This window comes from Neltuma alba, unplaced genomic scaffold (genome assembly GCF_004799145.2).
Source record: "Neltuma alba isolate B1F8T4 unplaced genomic scaffold, ASM479914v2 tig00011277_pilon, whole genome shotgun sequence".
Lineage (NCBI taxonomy): Eukaryota > Viridiplantae > Streptophyta > Magnoliopsida > Fabales > Fabaceae > Neltuma > Neltuma alba.
In genome coordinates this window covers 447,934-464,317 of record NW_021635987.1, presented here as the reverse complement: position 1 = coordinate 464,317, position 16,384 = coordinate 447,934, and the positions used below count along the sequence as shown (strand labels likewise).

Genomic DNA, 16,384 nt, shown 5'->3' with positions numbered 1-16,384 from the left:
AAAATTTTCTAATAATTAGAATAACTATCCTAAGACCTAAGAATTGTTAAGCAATTATTAGACAGGAAATTAAAGTAACTAAACTCCCCTTTGATGATCCAAGCTCCTGCCATTATTGTTGAATTAAGAGAATTATGGGACCTTAGCCACGGATTGCCATAAGAGTTGCTGTAATCAAAGTTCTGCTGCAAATTTCCATGGAAGAACACTGTTCACGCCGCCTCCTCTGTTTTTTTCCGTCGCACCCAGCTCTGTTGCGTGTGTGTGCTCTGTTCGCTCGTGTCTCAGCCTCCAAGCTCTGTTCGTCTATCTTTTTCCCGCCGCGCCTCGCGTGTGCGTTGCTCTGGACGAAGGTGATGAATTATTGGATATATTAGGGGTTATTATTAGGTGGGTGGGGAGCAAAACGTTGTGTGGGGAGCAAAACGCAACGTTTTGCTCCCTTTTTTTTTAAAATTATTTTTTTATTATATTTTTTTCTTTTTTTTTTAATTTTCATTTTTATTTTTAAATCTTTTAAAAACCTGCAAACAAAATTCAGGGATAAGCTAGCATTAATTGTCCTCAAAAATCAATTAGTCACAATTAAACCAAAATATGACAATTTTGCCCCTAAAAAAATAATAATTCAAAATAAAACATATTAAATCAATTAATAATCAATTAAGGCTAAAAAGACTAATTAAGTTGACAAAACCCATATAAAAGATATCAAAATATATATAAATAATTGAGTTTTTCAGCGATATAGGAGAGGACTTAGTGATAGTGAGCTCTGTCAGATTTGCGGTAAGGCACCAGAAGATATAATACATGTACTGTGTGGATGCCCCTATACCAAGGCCCTTTGGCGCAAGCTCATTTCTCCACTGTAATGGAGACACTTTTGTTCGCTGAATCTTCAAGAGTGGGTATGGTGGAATACGAGACGGAGAGACAACAGTGGGGAAGATTGGGCGGGCATGTTTGCTATAATATGCTGGTGGATATGGAAGAGGAGAAATATGATTTTATTTGAAGGCCATTGGAAATAACTTCGACATTAACTGGTTCTCATGACCAAGTACGGACTCAAAACGTTATGAGTGCCCTTACTATTTAAGTTGAAGGATTGAGTGGCAAAATCTCCACACCGTCCTGAACATTTCTACTACCATTGCATAATCCATATTCATATTCCATGAACGCTTTTCTAGTATATATTTCAAGTAAAATAATATTCTATGACGCATTTTACGGAACTAAGTGCTATAGTGCGATTTTGTCACTTTATTTTAGTGTCCTGGTAGTCGTTTTTTTAAATGTCCTCGCAATAGTGTCTCGTGTGCTGTTAACTACCCGTTGTTGTCATTAATGGCTGGTTACCAATACTAGCTTCTCAAGGTGCTAGTAACAGCTGCCAGTAACTAAATATTACTTCTTCAATTCTTAATGTAAAACTGATTTAACTAATTTGATTAAATTAAGAAAGTTAGGTAAGTTAGTTAATTATAAAAAATATAACATGTTTTCCTAAAGTACTATGACCATCTTCCTTAATGTCCTACCTCCCTTTTCTATGTAATCATGATTGAGGGAGTATCAATAAGAATAATGTAGGAAAAACTGATAAATATGAGTACTATATCATATATTTAAAATCAAAATCAACTCAACAAATATGCCTTACATTAAATACCTGAAGAGTACTACTATTATAACAAGATAGTTAACAGTAAATTAGCGTTATGTTGCAAGCTCATTCGAACTTGACGATCTGAAACAAGTATCACAAGATGGAATTACTGAATTGTGCTAATACACTGATTTCCTTGGTGTGCACATGATAATTCACCTTATATCGAGTGACTTAATGGATGTTTTGGAATTTTAGATGTGCAATAATAAACATTATGTTTTGAATGACTCTAATATCCTGCCTAGTTTATATGGAGAATATTAGAACCCTAGTTACCGACTTTATATGAAAAAAGCCCAAGTCTATAGTCTATAGAATAGAAAGGAAGCAACAATGTCCCAAGCTTTGAGAAATATTCAATTGCATTCTTATTTCAAAGTCTGATTAATATTTGGAATTAGCTCATGATTTAACTAAATTCATGAAAACAAACTGAGAATTTAAGATAAAGTGCAGATGTTATTGAAAGTTTTAGGGGCTACAGTTTATCTACCACGTAAGTTATATGAACGAATAATTAAGATTTAGATGTATACACAAACCATACGATAAAAGGCATTGAAGGCAATTTATCAAAATGAACTACCAAGACAATACGAGTTTTCTTTGTCTAGATAATATAATAATAATTGCTAAAACGAAAATTTAAATTTAATCATTGCTTGTCCCACACGCACCACTTCACTGACTTTTAGAGCTGCACCACTTATTCTCTTTTCTGACACTTGGGCTTTTGAGAGCTCGAAATCACAGTTTTTGTCATCTCTATGCATTTCTTTACCTACAAAAACAGAGAAAAATTATGCAAAAAACTAAACATCATGAATCATGAAATAAGTAAAAATGTTAACCTTAAACCCACCTAAAGAATAAGGTAATTATGATTAATAATAATCTACTAGATTCTTTTTTCTTGAAACTAAACTATGATCCAAACTTTTAGAGCTAGTACAAAATAACAGTGTTAGAGAGAAAATAATACTTGATGATGGTGGATCCTCCATCTGTTCATCAAATGACTTGTGATATTTCAAGTACACTATTGTTCTTTTCACAGTGACTTACATGACCAAAACCAGCAATGATCTCTACTTGGTCATCAGAGTCTAGATTTGATATTATTTCCTTCCATTTTTCTTCTTCAAAGGAAGCCACTTTGTCTTACCTATAGTGCAGAGTGGTCATCTTTGTATAATTTATGATCAATATGCTAATGAAAGAGTCAACCTCCACGTTGCCCAAATCAGTTGAGGGGTGATATTCACACCAAAGAGTCATCCCTTTTAACTCACAGCTACTAACTAGAGGCACTTTAAATTTTACAGAAGCTCCTTCATCCTTGAAGCATTGCCAATAGAGATATTTGTCACCCGGAAGGACACATTCATCACCACAATCTCTGATAGTCAGTCCCTACTTAATAACACAAGCAGAAGCTCTAATTCAACTATATAATTGTACAAGCTGAATGGTCATTTTCAATTTTTTTAAAACAATTACACAATGAGTAAGGACTTGTTTAAAAATTAAAAAGAAGAATTATATATAGACAAGGAGAGAACCTGTAAAATACACTCTGAAAGAGCATTAGTGACTTGGTCATTGTGTCCAATGTAAATTAGAAGGTGTCTCAAATATTCGTGTGGCCTTAAAATGCCAACTTGACTATGATGATCAGCCAACATGGAAGATTCAATCTCCAAGATTTTTGTATTTGGTGTCTTTGCCATGTCACTACTACTTGTGGCATACAAGGAATCCAACATTTTTGCAGCACCTTGATTTACCTCATCGCCATTCTCTAATGCACATTCCAATAAAAGGCTTTGTGGCTTTGGTAGGTTTTCATAAATCGATGATGGACTAGGGGTATTGCAACTTTCTATAGACGAGGAAATTGAAGATGGCAAGCTAGAATATGTTGGAATAAGAGAAAGGGGATTATTTGTTGGAGATATCCTTGACCAAATCAAAGAAGGAAACACATGACGTGCAAGTCCTTAGTAACCACAAATAGATATATATCCAATGCTTTTTGATCTCACCAAAGAAATGGGCACTTGAGTTATTGCTGTGTTATCTGCAATTAAAGGTGACAAAGAATCCATCTTCTCTATGTCTTCCTCTACCTTTTCAATCATCAAACAACCAGAAAGAATTAGAGTTTTTAAGCTCTTCAATTTATAAATGCTTCTTGGGAGACTACGAAGGCCAGTACAATCCTTCAGATTTTGCAGATGAATTCTATCCAGATGCCTTATCGTATGATGTATCATGGACAAACTTGGACAATCTTTGAGGATCAACTTTACAGGACTTGGTAATTTTGAAAAATTAGGAGTACACACCAAGTAAGGAGAGTGGCTGAGATTGAGGATTTTCAGATTCTTCAATAACTACAAGAAAACAGCATTCAATAGGGCATTAGAGAAACATCCTGGGGGAAAAAAAAAGTAAAGTAGATGAAAACAATATGTAAAATCATTAACACAGTTACATATCTGCCAAACAATTCAATTGAAATTTGTGCCCGCACATAATTTATCATGATGGTGGAATGTTCAGATCTATAGCAAGGAAAGTAGAAGAGAGTAAATGTTGAAGAAAACTAAGAACTCTATCCAAGAATAGTGTCAAAGCAAGACTCATCTAGAAGCTGCTAGAAAAAATCAGAAATGAAGAGCATCTAGAAGTTATGAAGTAAAACAAAAACTAACAATAACTTCGGTAGATACCTGGGGTTCCCTCCAAAATCTCAAGCTACTAAATGTTAATTCAACAGCGACCAAATTATTCTGAAAGAAGTTGGCAGGGATGCATTTCAAAGGAAACTTGTGCCAAGAGAGCCATTTCAGATCTCTACTGATGTATCTATAGTCCCCATCAAGTTCCACATTACCAAGACGAAGCAGTCTAAGTGTCCTCATCTTCTTAAATGCTTTGGTTAAAAAATAAACTTTATCACCTCGAGATAGATTCAAAGCTAGCCCCTCAACTGATTTTGTACCCTACGAGCAAAGAGCATGTAAAAATTTAATTGTGTGCTTCTCTCTTTTTTTTTTTTTTTGGCTGAAAAGAAAAATGTAAACCTATGTCACAAGCATGTCTCTAGAATAAGTAACTAAAACAACTGGATTTTAAAATGAGTAATTAGTGCCCGGGAGAAAACAGACTACAAATATGCCTAATAATAAATTTCTCCTGATAAGTCTAGAACCTATGAGGTTTATATGCCCAATACATTATCTGCATTTGACTTCCTGTTTCATTCTACTTTTTCTTACAGGATGAACATATAGCATTGAAAAATTCTTACCGTATGTTTTGATAATACATTGATCACATCTTCTTGAAACCATAACCTACTGTGCTTTCCAAATTCTTTTGGTGACCTTTCACGGATTATTTCTCTTCCCATGTCTCGCAACAAATCATGCATACCGAGCTTGTTCTTCTCATCAATAGTCACGAGGCTTCTCTCCACAAGGACACTGATTCCAATGTCCACAAAAAATCCACTGGCATTCAATATCTGTGTGACATCATTCCTATCCATTCCAATAAAGAAGCAAGATATATCAAGGAAGATTTCCCTCTCTATATCATCATTTAAACCATCAAAGCTTATTTTTAGCTTCTTTTGTATCTGACCATTGGGGATTTTTTTTTCAGTTTTTCTAGTACACTATTCCACTCTGTCACTTCCCAGTCAAACAAATAGCAGCCAAGAATTTCAAGACCAAGTGGCAGTCCTCCAGAATAAGCAACTATATTTCTAGAAAGTTCAACAAACCCTTCTTTAGGGCTTGGTTGCCTAAACGCATGCCAGCTGAAAAGCTCAATAGATTCACTTCTGTCCATGTTCTTTACTCTATATACACAGTTCATATCCACGTTAAGGAATCTTAGTAGATGCTCATCTCTAGTCGTGATAATTACTCTACTTCCTGGACCAAACCATTTAACAATTCCAGATAAAGCATTTAGTTGCTCCACCTTATCCACATCATCTAGCACAACAACAGCCTGCTTTTGACAAAGTCTTTCTCTTAATATGTGTTTTCCTGATTCAATGCAAGGTATTATCATCTTTGTTGTTTTACAGATTTGTGATAGAAGTTGCTGTTGTAAGTAAACTGGACCACGATCTTGCTCCCAAGCTTCCCTAATATTTGAAAGAAAACTTCTGCTCTCAAAATTTCGACCAATTTCATTGTAAATGGCTTTGGCAATTACTGTTTTTCCTATACCACCCATCCCCCATATCCCTAGCAGGAGAGCATCATTTGGTGGATGGCCTTGTGGCATTTTAATCAAATTTTGCATTCGAGAATTCAATCCTACGAGATGGTTGGCAATAAATAAGTCTTTCTTGTCCAATATTTCACAAACATGCTCAACAATATTCTTGATATCCTCACTTTCATTACTGCATTACAAACAAATATAACAGAAAATGAGCACTGATTCATATAAATCCTTAATAGCTTTAGGGTGAATAATATGACATACCACCTCTGGTCCTTTTAATAGGATCCAATTAACCGAATTGCATGATTTAATAAATCTGTTAACATTAGTTAAAAATAATAAATATGTGAGAAACATGCTTTTCTTTTCTCCAAATATGACCTTATTTATAAAAGTTTAAGTGAGGGCGAGAAATGGTGAGAAAGAAGATGAAAGAGAATGTATGGGAAAAAACTAATGCAATTAATAAGGAATAAAACTGGTCAAAAACTGAAAAATACATTTAATGTCCAGGCAACCCCAAATTGGATCTTATAAAAAGGATCAGGCCAATTCAAAAATTTTGATATTATAAAAACGACTGAAGGGAGCATATTTGAAAGACCGAGCATTTAGCAGAACATACATGAAAAATTAGGCCACAACAGAAAATTCAATCAGGTCTGCGGAAGCACTTGTGAACATTCAAACAAAACTTAAGGAACCAGATGGTGCAATTTGCTTTATTCAGCAACAATCATAACTAGGAGAAAGTTTTCATTTTCCAATCACTGGAGACAAAGGTGAGAAGAGAGAGAGGATGACGAACCATACACTAACATGTGAGCCCCAACCACCTCTCCTATTTTGTCACTTTCACCTCTCGTCACTCAAAGGTGTCCGAATCTTGTTGACATGAAGTTTTTATCTGGTATAAAATTGGATTCCTTGTATCTTTGACGGATGCAATAGTCACATAACATTACAGAGAACAAATCAAAAGCGAATGATCATACAAGTATTAAAACATAATGAATTTATCACTCGCTTTTATAGACGAAGGGATTTGCAATACCTTAATCGCTGCTTAAATATTAGTCCTTACTCCAAGGTGCAAGTTTTAACCCAAAAGAGAAAAAAGTGGCCGCAAAACTGTATTGACTCTGTTTGATGTAAGAAGATCAAACTTACTCATTCGTAGGGTATTATTGTTATTTGTCAGACTTTTCTTCGAAAGGTGCACATGGCAGCAAGAACGGGTAGCGTATGCTTGTTTAGGCTTTTGCCAAATCGAAAAGAAATAAAAAAAAAAAAAAAAAGTACTTAAAAGTATTACCTGGACTTGAGCACAACAAACCCCGCAGTGCCCCCAGCTTCACGGAGATCTGTCCTCCACCTCAACACTTCATCTTCTGTGGGTGAACTTCTTTGTATAAGATCTCGAAACGCTTCTCCAAAACTAGAGATTTGCTTACGAACTTGGGAAGGATCCACGCCATAAAACACAGGCAGAACTCCCGACCCTGTGCTCGGTGAAGCTCCATGATTTTTGAGAGCTCACTGAGGCACCATCTAGAACCAGCATAATCTTTAGAGAAAATAATGATTGAAATTGTAGAAAGTTCAATTCCAAGGGACAATTCCGTTGAGATACTATTCGCCTTAGGAAGGTCTAAGTCATCTTTGAAAACAAGAATGCCAGCATTGCTTAAAGAGGAGTGGAGGTGAGAAGTGAAAGACGCCCGAGCGTCTTCCCCTGAGGTCCAAGAACACATCATACCGGCCCCTATCAATTGCTTTTTGGAGGGCCAAAATCGGATGAAGATTAGATAACAAGAAGTAAAGATTTGAATTTCAAGAAAAATACAACAACAAAAAATATTGTAAATGGTAGTTAGTATGGTGAAAGTCAAAATTATAAAATGTCAATAGTATTTTTTTTTAATTTATCCTATTGTTATTAAATAGTTATAAATTTTAAAACTCTATATTCATTGATCTGTTTATTACATTCATTTTAAATCATTAGTTGATATTAATAAATACTTTAATGCAAAATATAATGGACATGAGAATACCTACATCAAGTTCTTTACATCTATTTTATCATGTTCTCCAATCATACATGTCATGTGTATTATTTTTGAAATATTATTATTTAATTATAAATCTATAAAAAAAATAATAGGACACATAGTCATGTATGATTAAAAAAATATGATACAGCGGATAAAAAAAAATAGGCCTCGGTATTTTCCTAACTAATGGAAAAAGGTAATAAAATTACCTAGATCAAATTTAAGAATTATTTATTTTTAATAATACTAATTTCACTATTTACCGAATAAATTTATTTGCAGAAGTACGAATTTTTATATTAAAATAAATGCAGATTTAAAAATCAAACAATATTTCGCTATTTATCAATTAAACACCCCAATTTATAGATAAAAATATTTATTAAAGGTTCTTAGCAAGACTAAACTTCAAAATTTGGATCTTGAAATAATTTTTTCCTTAAAAAGATATTTTCTTCCAATAAAAATTAAAGGAAGAGGGACAACTTTAGATATTTATTTATCTTCGGGGAAAAAAAAATGACAGCAGGCACTACCTTCGCGTAGGCATAGAAGAAGCCGCACCACAGGGTTTCTGAACCTCTGGCCCTGAAGAAAGTCTGTTCACAATGCCCCTACCAATCTTCACTGGTGAATGAGCCAGTGGGCCTAATTCAGGCTCAAGTTTCGTCACTGCCTCATTAACATTTTCATGAAGTTCTGTATACTTTTCAGTCCCTTGTAACATTCTTTGGCACAAGGAAACACAATGGCAAAGCACATCGACGCGCCTAGTACCCTTTGCAATAATCAGCTGCTTTCTCCAGCACCTAAATGCATTTTATATACATAACCAACCTTAGATTGATCTTATACTAGACATTTGGAATATTTCATCCAAAAAAACATAACAGATATCCCATATGTTTTAAGAACAGTCTTACCATCAAGTGGACAATCACGATATATTTTAAAAACAAGCTCATATTGTTTGGGATGGCTTTTGAAACTGACTTGTTGAATCCAAAAAGCTAACTGATACCCAAAATGATGTTTGGCATAAAACAGCTTTTGAGCCTAAAGTTAAATTACATTACACTAATTTGGAAAAAGTTAGATTAAATTATAGCTAACTGAGGCGCAATCTGGTTTTTCTTGCTTCTGGCTTCTTTTTAATAACTTTTACTTTTTTATAAAAGCGTATTCAGATATAAATCACATTATTAATTAATTGATTTTTAGCTTAACTTCAGTTTGCAAAATAGATATGCCCCAAACCCTCCACAACCCCCCCCCCCCCGGGGGCGGGGGCCTCCAGAAGTTTCCATGGATTCAGACACCCTCAACTAATGCACAACAAATTTCACTGATCTGAGTAAAAAATTTAATGAGGATACCGAACCAGATTATCGAAGTTTATCTTAGATCACGTCTGTATATATATACAATCAGTAAGCGCGAGCAGGTTGGGAAATGAAAGCTTATCCATAATGTTGCATAGAAAGAGCATGGCATCTACCACATCACTCGATTAATGTGCTACTGATCAGACAGAGATCAGGCAAACATATAAAAGATGACAATCGGCAGAGATGAATTCAGTAGGGAGGAAAAACAATGTTCTGGAAAACATATACTACTTTACGTCCTTAATATAAAAGCTAGTTTGAAATTTAATTTGATTCTAAATATAAGATCCCATTATATTTATTGTTTTTTCAAAGTAGTTCTTATAATAGTTGCACAGATTAAAGGTTCCATTAAATGGTAGTACTAGCTAATTAATACACATGATTAGCAAAGATATTTAAAAAAGATAACAATATTTATTACAATAACTAATTTAACAAATTTTCTTAATTTACTTAAATTGGTTAACTAGTTTTTATAGTAAGAACTAAAGATAGTACCATCTAATCCCATCTGCTCAAAAATTAAGCATGGCTAGGAACATCCTGTAATGGTTTCTCACGCAGAATGAAGTAATAGGAAAGCGTATTGTGAACCAAATAATACCATAACTCTACCTGCAGTCATGCTTAAGAGTTTTTGAACTGAAGAAATAAAAAAACAAATAGATGGAAAATAGGAGTCCACTACTCAAGAATTGGTTGTTGATGAAGTATAATAATATTACGTGATTTATATAGCCAACCCCAACTAGTGAAATAAGACTTTATTGCAACATGTGTTTATTTACGCATATAGGTGCATATTGTATGATTTATGTACGCATAATCTATCAAGTCCATAAAATCATAACAGTCTCGGGGCAGATCTTGAAAACAGATTGCCAAAAAAAAAAAAGAATAAAATCATCATGCATATCAATTGACTTGCTCAGAACATTTAGGGTCTGTTTGGTTTGGCTCAACAAGAAGAAGAGGAGGGGAGGGATTTTAATAGAAGGAAGGGAAGGGAAAGAGAGTGGAAGGATTTTAATAGTACCCTTGTTTGGATTTATAAAAAAGGGGGAGGGAAGGAGTTTTAATATTACCTTGTTTGATTCATGAGGAGAGGAGAGGAAAAAATATTTTGACATCGATAATTTCGTTCTTATTTCATTTAAGATATGGATATAATAGTCATCACATGACAAAATGAGTATAATGATCATAACATGACAAAATATTGCCCTTTCCTTCTAAATCCTTCTAATTTTGGAGAGGAGGTTGAGGAGAGGGGAGGGAAAATTTTCCCTCCCCTCCTAAAATTTGTGTGTTGCCAAACAAAGATAAATGATTAAAATCCTTCTCTCCCTTCCCTCCCTAGCAAATCATTCACTTTCCCACATGAGATGCAGTAGAAGCTTCCATCAAGCTTGGGACGTCTCCCATCTTCGGCAATGCCAGAATTATCATGCTCTAAAGCACACTCAAGATGACATGACGAGCAACAAGAAACACCAACAAATGGAGGCTCAGAGCTACAGTTTAACCAAAGGCTAGGATCTTTGTGCTCATCATAGTTATGACAAATGCAGCATGAGCATCTTTTACAGAACACATCTGCTTCACTTAGGGCAGCTTTGCAAGCTGGGTTGTCGCAGTATGAAATACTACTTTCATCTCCAACTCCATTGTCGGCAGAAACATCATTTACCGGAAGAGGTAATCCAGACGGATTCTCGTCTTCTCTCAGCCTCCTAGCAGGTCTCTGTCCATGTGAAGTAGGAGAATGTGGTTCCAGGTCCGTCACATCCTGACATCCAGATTTCTTTTCAGAAACAAATAATCAATATTGTAATGTAACAAATATTTTATGAATACAAGATAATAGATATTTGTAAAACCTGTATCTATCTACTTTGTACTATTTTATAATTTTTAATATACTCCTCCGGTCCTTAATAAATAGTCCTTAATATAAGACCCATTTAATTAATTTGATTAGATTAAGAAAGTTAGGTAAGTTAGTTAATTATAAAAAATGTGACATGCTTTTCCTAAAAACACCATAATCATTTTTCTTAATACCTCCTCTCTCTCTTTTACTTGATTATGGGTGAGGGAATATCTATAGGGGTAATTGAGAGAAAATTGATAAATAAGAGAAATGAGTCTTATATTTAGAATCAAAACTAACTCAATAATTGGGTCCTATATTAAGGACTGGAGGAGTATCATATTAAATTTATAATATAATGTGCATGTATTTTTTATTAATCCTACCTCAATGCATAATATTCCCTCTGGCCCTTTTTATAAGATCCCATCAAATGGATTTGATCCTTTTAATAAGATCCTACTTATGAGTGTCTGAATATTAAATGTATTTTTACCAATTTTATCCCTAATCAATTTTTTATTTTCTCTCCTCATCTTTTTCTTATACCACATTGTCTTTTATCTTTGATCTCATTATTAGTATTTGTCTTTCTTATTTGCTGTCTTATTAAATAAGGACATAATTGGAAAGAAAATATTCAATTTTCACATATTTATTGTTTTTAACTGTTTTTTTTAACCTCGTAATTTAGTTAAAAAAATCTTATAAAAAGGATAGGAAGAAATACTCTTCTAAGTCACTAATATTAAATCTCTTTAGCTTTGTCTTAAAAATTAATGACTTCCCAACTTTATTCTTATTTAACATATACCATACTCAAAGAGAACAAAGTTTATTACCTAATCCTAAGTTAAAAGTAAAATTATATTTATATAAAAATTTAATAACGTGACTTATACACAAGATCCAAAAAAATTTTCTCCTCATCTTATAAACACCAAGAGATTACTGAGATAATTAAAGTTATAAAAGTTAAATATCAAATACTCACGTAGAAAATTTGTCCTACCATTGAAAAATGAAACCAACTCTTCCCAATGTTAAGGTCTTCAGGCTTCTGAATGTCTGCTAAACTGCTGCTTCTTGATTTGCTTTTCTTCCATAATTTCAAAGCAGCAGCTCTTTCGAACCAATACCCTTTCCTAGGCTCTCCTCTATACGCAAGGGTCTTCCTCTAAACAGATGCAGTGCAATCCCTCTTCTTCTAACCAACAGTTTTCGAATTCCAGCTTCAAGAAGTCCTAAAAGATCAAAGCAAAGCATTAAATCGTGTGGAGCCACAGGTCAGATGGTTTTTCTCTTTATGTCAGATGATTTTTCCTTTTGTTTAGCATTTTATCTCTGTTTCATTTCTGCTATTTTGCTCGTCGATTCTTCTCCAATCGCTGTCTAAACATGCCTTTCTTCTTTCATTTCTTTTTTTTTTTTTTTTACGGAAAAATCTAAGACCGTCCGGTTTACTAAAACCCCGTCCCGGGTTCCGCCTCAAGCGTCGCTTCTCACCGGTCTGATCCGGCTCAACCCAGAAACGATTCCTAGGAGCAGAACAAATCGCTGTTAAGTCCGGCTGACGGTCCAACCAGCCGGATCGGATCACTTTTAAGATATATAAAAATCTGAAACCCCGATTCCTTCATCAGATTTTCAGAATAAGTTGTTATATATCTTGCCTTTTGCCCGAAAGAATAAAAGGAGGAACAAAGATGCATCCATTGAAATTTAAACAGCGTCATGTCTAAGACTGAAAAAATGATGCATCAACGAGTGGATTAGGAGCAAATAAAACATAAAGCAAATTAAGCGTTCCGGGTTGGAGATTAGAGTGGAAGTTACCTGTGTGCGAAGCGGGGGTGGACGAGAGATTAATCTTATTTATCACAGTGATCAGAAGAGGAGGAAGAAGAAAGAGATATAAGAGGCTTTTGTTGCTTCTTAATCTCCCCTCTTAAGAATGTTCTCGAGTAATGACGGTGCGATGAAGGCTTCGTGAAGGTAGCTACCCGGCCAGGCAAGGGAAGCTTCTTCTTTTTAGAAGTTCTGGCAAGTTTGGAACAGGAGACAATGGAGAAGAACAAGGGGAAATGACAATTTGAGATAGAAAGCCAGAAAGCGAGGCGAATCAATGGCACGCGATGATTAAAAATATTCTAAAGTATCATCTGCACAACATTAATGTCTGATTTTCAGTCTCGAGTTTTGTAAAATAAATAAAGACATTATGGCTTAGTGACATGAATATTTCCTTTTGAGCAGGATGTCACAAGTTCTATCATGTTTGTGATCTCAGTTGTTATTACTTGCTTCTTTAATTAAAAATAGTTTGAAAAATTATCTCAAGCCCGTATATAGCTTCAATGCATACAAAAATTAATCATAAATTAAGGATCATGAAAAAACTAAGTTCAGATATTTTAATATTTAAAGTCTCAATAAATAATAACTTTAGTATGATTTCTCTTACTAAAGTAGTACTCCTTGATTGTCTCGATTTTATAGTATCCTTGTCTTGCGATGTAGATATCCAATGTACCGTCGTGCTCATTATAAAATTATCATGTTAAAGACTACGTTTAAGTTAAATTAAAAAAAAAAAGAGAAAAGGAAAAATGATATATTAAAATGAAGAAGGTTTATAAAAAAAAAAAACACTTATCTCTTAAAAATTTAGAAAGTACATAAAAAGGAATTAAATTAAATTAACTTTTAAATTGCCGTTGATTGAAAGAGTGGTTAGACGATGGCCCAAAAACAAAAAAGTTGCCAGACAACTTTAACTCTTAGTTTGGGTAAAAAGAAAAAAGCAACATCTTTATGCAATTGTATAAATGGGGCTTGTTAATGGGGATTACAAAACACAAAGTCCGATTTTCTTAACATTAAAGTCTGATTTTCTTAGAAAATTGACTTTTGTAAAATACCTAAAGACATTATGATCTAGTAACATGGATATTTCTCTTTAAGTAGGAGATTACAAGTTTGATTATGTTTGTAACCTCAGCCGTTAGAATTTTCTTCTTTAATTAAAAATAGTTTGAAAAATTATCTCAAGATCATGTATAGCTTCAATGCATGCAAAAATTAATCATAAATTAAGGATCACGAATTAATTAAGTTCACATATTTTAATATTTAAACTTTCACTAAATAATAATTTTAGTATAACTTCTTTTACTAAAATAGTACTCCTTGATTGTCTCGTTTTTATAGTATCCTTGTCCTGCGATGTCGACATCCAATACACCGTCGTGCTCATTAAAAAATTATGTTGTTGAAGACTATGTTTAAATTAACTTCTCAATTGCCCTTGACTGAAAATGTTGTCAGACAACTTCCAACTTTTTTGGGGTGAAAAAAAAAAAGCATCATCTTTATACAATTATATAAATGGGACGCGCTAATGGGGATTAAAAAACACAAAGCAAGTCTTATATGAGTCAGAACAAGGAGTAATCACTAATGAAGAAAAAAATGCAATTCTTAATACGGTTGTTGCTGATAATCATCGTAATGATAAATGGATCGGGACTAGTGGTTCTATAAGTTGCTATGCTGTAAAAGATGGGTACTAATTAGCAAAACAGAATGTTGTCCATAGATATGATTCATTTCCTCCTGCATCTAATCACACCCATAGGAAATTTTGGCAACAGGTCTGGCGAATTAAGGTTCCCTATAAAATTAAAAATTTATTGTGGAGATTAATTTCCAAGGCTTTACCAACTTTTGAAAATCTTGCTAAAAGGAATTTTAGTCCTATTGATGTTTGTCTAATCTGCAAAAGCAGTGTAGAAACTTTGAGTCATCTTTTTCTTAAATGCCGCTGTTTTAAGAAGACTTGGTTTGGAAGCTCCTTTACTTTCCATACCACTGAATGTGGCTCTACTCAAGTGGCCGGCTTCTTGTTTCTGTGAGATGGATTTATCCCCAAGGCAGAAGGCTTTACTAGTTGCTATCTCATGGCAGATTTGGAAAGGAAGGAATGCTTTCATTTATAACGATATTAATCCTGATCCCTTTTTTCGCTTTCGAACAAGGAGGTAAACTTCTTAGAGAGTTCTGAGAGACCAATGGTTCGATTCATTCAGAGGAAAATTCCCATAATCTCGACAGGCCCATTCTTAAGACAAATAATCTTCAGGGTGTGTAATTTGAGTCTCTGATAATTAGATCCTCATTAATTGCATTAATAATCAAAGAGAGCTACCTGATTGGAGATGTGTTGGTGTCCTTGATAATATCCAAGAATCAGGAAATTGGTTAGGAACCATGCCTGCACTTGGATTCCCAGACAGGCTAATGCGGCTGCTGATCTTGCAAAAGCTACATTGAAAGGGTCATGTCCATTTGATTGTGTTTGGAGACTGCCCCCTTTACTGAGAAAATTGCTTGACCGAGATGCTTGCTATGTGACTGCAGATCCGGGATAGTTTGCCCTGCTTATGTTTGTTCTTTTGATTGTTTCCTATGGTTTGTTTGATTTTGTTACCTGGCCTTTTGGACTTTAGTTTTTTTATCAATAAATTACTTTCCTGGAAAAAAAAAAAGATTCAAAGCAAATATAGTTAAAGAGGGAGGCATGTGTGTCTATTTCTTATTTAGAAAATGAGACTTTTTCCGATTCTAATTATAAGCACATTTGATATGTTTTATAATATAACATGTTTTATTTATAACATTAATTTTTTTAATACAATATCCCTATCAACTATTAAAAAAAAACTAATTTTAATTGATTTTCTTAATAGTCTGTCTTATAATTAAATACTAATTTTTACCCGAAATTAGTATTTTACCAATTCCTGAATTTTTCTTTTTTGGTCCTTGGAGACCTAGAAGCCACTTGCTTTTTAGTTTTTAGTTACCTAACCATAACCGCAGCCTCATTTTCCTGTAAAAAACGATTATTAATCCCCAGTAAATTAGATTTTTTTTAATAAAAAAAGATCAGTATTGCATGTCAAATATCTGAATAAATATTAAACAAGGAACAGCTTGAAATAATAAAAAAATTCTAGTAAATGCGCACCAATGAAATAGATTCAAGAAAAATAGACTAAGAATAAAAACAAATGGCACACAAAACGGACGGCTTGAATTTTATAGTTTTTCCATCATATAAGTCATATAACCA

The 16,384-nt window shown here is 33.9% G+C and overlaps 1 protein-coding gene and 1 pseudogene across 1 annotated transcript in view; both read right to left on the bottom strand.

The window, feature by feature from the left end:
* Positions 1-1,738: 1,738 nt before the first annotated feature.
* Positions 1,739-7,683, bottom strand: LOC114711104 (TMV resistance protein N-like; annotated as a pseudogene).
* A 3,024-nt stretch (positions 7,684-10,707) lies between these two features.
* LOC114711103 (uncharacterized) overlaps positions 10,708-16,384 on the bottom strand; it is a 107,177-nt gene continuing 101,500 nt past the window's right edge. Inside the window, 3 exon segments of the mRNA XM_028895454.1 lie at positions 10,708-11,166; positions 12,463-12,494; positions 12,703-12,869. Coding sequence (XP_028751287.1) covers positions 10,708-11,166; positions 12,463-12,494; positions 12,703-12,869 — 658 coding nt within the window.